We start from the raw sequence: 5791 nt of genomic DNA, 5'->3' as shown, positions 1-5791 counted from the left end.
TCACACTTGGACAGAACAAACAGGCAAGAAATGACATAACACCATGCTTACAGCCACTTCCACTTCCAACAAAAATACTGAAGCAGCAGGTATCATGCCTGCAAGGCAGGCTGCTTCCCTCCAACACTGCAAGAAGACGAAGGTGCTACAGCCCAGCGCGGCATGAGAGGCCACGTCTGGGCATTCAGCTTTCCGGGCTTAATCCATGGCACTTACGTAACAGCGTTTCGTGGTCACGGGGGCAGGCGAGATTAATGACGTGCTGAATACCTACTTCAGCAACAAAATCAGGAAGATTTTAGAAATACTGGATTTGATTGCTGTCAGTCAGCTGACGCAGGAAAAAAAAGAAATAAAGAGAATCCCCAACAATTTGTGGGTGCACAAGTGGATCTTTACTTCAGAAAGAACGGGAAGAACGTTAAGTGGGTCTTGCTTTAGAAGCAGGCATCAAACTGCCAGTGCCCCCTGCACAAAGCATTCTCTTTAAAGACAGCTCTTTCGTAAATTAATTTGGACCAGTTCGCATACGAACATTTGTCTCAGTGGCTGAGGCAGAGCCACGCATCAGCTGACACTGTATGGATCCTTCTGCAGTACTGCAATATTGATAGAGGAAAAGAAGGATTGGAAAAGGAAGTAGGAAAATGTCAGGCTGCAAAGCTGGCATTTTGCCATCAAAATGTAGTATTACCTATCTCTTCAATAATGTTCAGATTTCATAAGCAGCAGCCACACAATACTTTAATGCATTAACCTAGACCACACAGAATGCATTCCCCCCAAAAAACCCTTGATTAAAGGGGGATATTTACAAACAGCTTCAGAACAAGCCAGCTATATAGAACTGCTCCAGGATTTGCGCGTCCCAAGGTAGATGGAATTAATGTCACAGTACCATTCTAATACAAGTGAAAAATGGGAATTTATAAACTCCGTGCTGTATGCATGCAAGCATGCCACAACACACTGCATGTGCTACTAGAAGTTTTAGACTGGATAACATGGAAAGCTGTTATCTCCTACTTTCCATTGAAATCAAAGCTTTAAATAACTGGAAGACTTGGGGTGCAGGGAGGGGAGTTTTCCTGGTTTCATCTGGGACAGAGTTAGTTTTCTTCCTAGTAGCTGGTATAGTGCTGTGTTTTGGATTTAGTACTAGAAGAATGTTGATAACACCCTGATGATTTAGTTGTTCCTGGGTAGTGCTAAGACTGGCCAAGAACTTCTCAGCTCTCAGCTCTGCCAGGGGCACAAGAAGCTGGGAGGGGGCACAGCCAGGACAGCTGACCCCAACTGGCCAAAGGGCTATTCCACACCATATGACGCTACGCGTGATGGAGCCCTGCTTTCCTGGGGATGGCTGAGCACCTGCCTGCCCATGGGAAGCAGGGAATGAATTCCGTGCTTTGCTTTGTTTGTATGCGTGGCTTTTGCTTTCCCTATTAAACTGTCTTGATCTCAACCCATAAGTTTTCTCACTTTTACCCTTCTGATTCTCTCCCCCATCCCATTGGGGGGAGAGTGAGCGAGCAGCTGCATGGGGCTTAGTTGCTGGCTGGGGTTAAACCACGACAGGAGTAAATTAAAACACAATCCTCATTACATTCTGGGACTTCTTTGTGAAACTTAAATAGTCTTGAGGATCCACAAGTTATGAAATTCCAGTCTTGCTGCCCTTGGCAAAGGAAAGAAACTGGATTTTTAGAGGAAAAATTAAGCATGTCATATTTGGCAAATATTTAAAGACGTTCCTGATCTTTTTTGTTTCAATAGCCTTGTACTGACTACACTGAAGAAACAACATTTGAAGATGACACTCAAGGACTTGGTTCCAAATTAAGCCATCAGGAACCTTGAGGGCAGGGGGTTCACTGGTTGAGACAGCACTCTCTATTATTAATTATTTCAAAGTCAAAAAAATAAAGCTGAGCTAAAACGTCCCCACTATAATAGTAACTGTCTTTTTTTAGGTATCTGAACAGACAGAAATTGGCAAAGACAGACTTCTAAGATTTATTTTAACTTTTTACGTATGGTCCTGTTGAATTACAGAAGTTAAACTATTGAACCAGCATTATAACATCTAGTTCAGGACTTACTTTCCCCAAATGAACACATTTCTGTCATGCAGTGCAAGCAAACATACTTTTCTTTTCTCCTACTGCAAAAGTTGAGCTAGAGCCCTGAACCCTTCTTATGGCAGTTGAAGATTTTTTAAATGCAACTTTAACATCATAAATGTTGAACTCAGTTTCAGTACTGCCCTCCTCCCCCTTCCTAAAAATAGGAGAATATCCCTGCCACCCAGGTTACCAATCCCAGTTTGGGCTATAAGGCTTGAGATGCACCACGAGTTCTTCGTCACCTTCATGCATAGCTCAAAGGACAGTTCTGACAAAAAATTATTTCTTCAGCGCTCCTCCTTCAACCATCCAGAACTTTTTTTTTTTTTAATAAGAAGGACAAATGGCGACATGGAGGTGAAACCATCTCTGCATTCCTCCAAGCAGCCTGGATTCCCACCCGCTGTTCCTTACCTTGGTGATTCAGGGAGATGCGGTTAGACGGTTCTTGGAAACCCGGTTCCACCAGATCCCGCCGACCATGAGCTGAAGTCTGATCTACATTGTCCTAAAAACAGAAGAGCAGACAAATCTTATCAAAACCAGGCATTCTGTACTCCCTGTAAGCTACACTGCACAGAGCCAAACCACTGATACAAAAAACAAAAAAAAAAAAAAAGAAAAATCCCTGCCATATCTCTGAAAGGAAAAAGCAATGTCAAAGAAGGGGTGAGGGGGAGATTATAGGGGGGCACTAGACTATCACATTACTACATGTGGCATGAATCCAGAATCAATGACTGCACCATTGGCTCATCTGTACATCAGTTTGCATTTCAAACTGCGAAACAGTGATGTAAATGCACTTCCTAGTTTAACAAAAGTTTCTTCTTGAAGCAAATTATGCAGAGGCTTGGGGCTTTGTTTTCTTTAATTCCAAGTCTGTGGCTTAGGGGTTTGTAACTAATTAACTGGACTGAAACAGATTCAGTAGTGAACTACTAAACCTCAAGAGGAATCAGAAGTTCAGTTTAGATAAACACCCATGGCTCTGGATGCCAACCTGGTTTTTTTCCTTTTTTTTTTTTTTTTTTTTTTTCCCCTCCATACTAAAACTCTCACACGATCAGGTTTCAAGAAGTTTTAACACAGACTGAATTTGGCTAAGTCTAAAATACCACGGTTTCTCACAGATCTTGCCAAAGACGACAACTAGGAGAAAGCAGGAAAATTGGAATATAAACAAAAAATAAGAAAAGCAGGGTAAGTCGCATTGCATTTTAGAAGTTTGAGAAGGAAATTTAGAGCAGGTACACAGTTTTACAAAGTTGGCATACCTTTGCATATACCAGCTAAGCATGGGTATGGAAAAACAGAAGCAGGTGCAAAAGTTGACTGCATTGACGTATCACTGAGCATAAACTGCTGCAGCGATATACGTGACTGTATGCATGTTCCTGCTGTGCCCAAAGTGTGGGATAAATACACAATGGCATGACCTGCACTTATGTCAAAACATAGGAACCACCTTCATGGCAAATGATGTTGTAATTACGGCAAAGCAATAGCACGCACACAGCGAGTGGCAATGCAACCATGTGCAACCACGAGCTCCCAGCTCAACACTGCCAGTTTACAGAATATCAGCTAATGCTCAAAACCATAACAGATGCAGTGTTTGGGGATAAGAACTGTATATAGTTATACAAGGTATGAAATAAATTGTATTATCTCTTCTTCAGAGAGATGTGTCAAACAGCAAATACTTGAGCTTTGATTCAAGTACTCAAGCACTGCTCTTGAGTGCCTTCACCAGCAGGGATCAATTCTGGAGCCCACAGGCGTTTGTAAGACAAGAACTGCCAACACTGGTACGACTAAGGGAGGTTTTTACAAGTAAAGAATATATGGTAAGATACAGACGGCATCCATCTATCCATGCCAGATACAACTGGGACCACTCAAAACTGCCACCGTATTGGCTACTTCCCCATATAGCTCTTTACATCCTTGCCACTGATTTTCACGACACTGGCTGTTGTTTCATGAGCCACATCTAGCTAATCTCACAAGATTCTGTAGCTGCTCCTTAGGAACAAAAAAACCAAAAAAAAAAATCAAGACCTTGTGTCAGGACGACTGTATTTATTCTTACTTTCTTGAAACACAGTAATATTTGTTAGCTCTTTCACTGGAACTAAGTAACTGTTAGGAACAAGCAAATCATGAGCTCCTGTCTCTGTCAAATCCCTTGCAACTGCAGGATATCGCATCCTGACATTATTACCGCTTTCGGATCGCTAGTAATTTTCACTGGATGCATCTCATTTTTTCTGGGATACCACACAGCTAGCACTGACCTGGCCCATATCACCTCAATTTTAAATTTCAGGCAGGAAATTTGGGACTTGCAGCAAGAGAAGGCCACTGCAGCAAGCAGAAAGCACGTACAAAACTAAGAGCCTGCTCCCCAGAAAGTTAAGCATAATTCTTTCAAAGGCTCCAAGGACAACAGGGGGGAGGAGATGTTTATCTAGGAAAAGTTTCGGTCAAAACTTAAAGCTGAAGTCAATTGCTCTTCAGTTATTTCAAACCTAGTACAAAGGCTGAGAGGTGAACATCGCAGGGACAGAGAACAAAGCAGCAGAGCATCCTTCCTCCTACTGCCAAGCTTTCCTTGTGCGTTTCTCCCCCATGCAATTCAGCATCATGTGTTTTTATCGGGTAGCTAAAACCCCACTGACGCAGTTCAGCAGCGTTAGTTCCACTACCCAGGAACGACTTCAGACATCCGACACACGGATGCAGTTGCGTATTGCCTCTTGGCTGGGAAGAGCAACAGGGCATCCTGACAGAAATGAAGGGTGGAACAGCTATTTGTTACACACCTAAGTGTGTTTTCAGTTGTCCCAAGACATAAAAGGCCCTAGTGGAAGGCAAGATTCGTGCAGTGCTATGCGGTAATCAGGGATGAGATGTGGACAAGAGGGCATCTTTTTACCTTTGGGTATCCCACACCAGTAACACACAAACACTTAACTGAGAAGACCTTATTTCAGGCTTACACAGCCTGGCTGCAAGCCCATACATAACTCTCCAATTAAAGCAGATTTTTTTTTGTTGTTTTTTTTTGTTTTTTTTTAACTAGCAATTGCCAATAATTTACAGGAATAGGATTCATTCTCTCTAGAATCTCCTTACAGCCGTACCAGAAGATGCTGAGAACCACAGGCCTCATTCACAAAGCCTAAACCAAAGTGACAGTAAGGTATACCAAAGTTTTCGGACACAGAGGTTTCAGTGACTAACGATTGCCAGCGCTGCCCTGGCAAAGCTGACACCCCTGCCTGCTCCGTCAGGTGCAACCCCCTGCCCAGGTGGTCTGCAGGCTTCTCCTGCAGCTTGGGCAAAGCGTGGAACCAAAGGTTTTTCTCCAGGCCCTGAGGGCCGGCACAACCCAGGTGCTAAAGTAAAGGCAACAGACGTGCATAAACAAAGCCACACCTGTTAAAGCAATGCAGGCAGCAGAGGAGAAAAGGTAAAGGCCGTGCGATTTAAAGAGCTCAGGGGTTGTTCCACATGACCCTCCAGAATCTCTGCATGTCCCTTGTGCGCAGACAAACAGTGGCACTTGGCCAGCTGCAGCAGAGATCAGACCCTGGAACAAGGTTAAAAGAAGAAGGGGGGGGGGTGGGATTACGTAATTGTTCCGTGCCAGTGGCCTC

At 43.5% G+C, this 5791-nt stretch overlaps 1 protein-coding gene across 1 annotated transcript in view; it reads right to left on the bottom strand.

The window, feature by feature from the left end:
- GRB10 (growth factor receptor bound protein 10) overlaps positions 1-5791 on the bottom strand; it is a 108714-nt gene that overhangs the window by 80873 nt on the left and 22050 nt on the right. The window contains exon 2 of the mRNA XM_035894133.1: positions 2541-2634. Within this exon, the coding sequence (XP_035750026.1) occupies positions 2541-2634 (94 nt within the window). The remainder of the gene's footprint in view (positions 1-2540; positions 2635-5791) is intronic.

This window comes from Egretta garzetta, unplaced genomic scaffold, assembly GCF_000687185.1.
Source record: "Egretta garzetta isolate BGI_Z169 unplaced genomic scaffold, ASM68718v1 scaffold264, whole genome shotgun sequence".
In the NCBI taxonomy this organism is placed as follows: domain Eukaryota; kingdom Metazoa; phylum Chordata; class Aves; order Pelecaniformes; family Ardeidae; genus Egretta; species Egretta garzetta.
The sequence above is the reverse complement of the archived record's forward strand: the minus strand, read 5'-3'. Positions and strand labels throughout refer to the sequence as shown.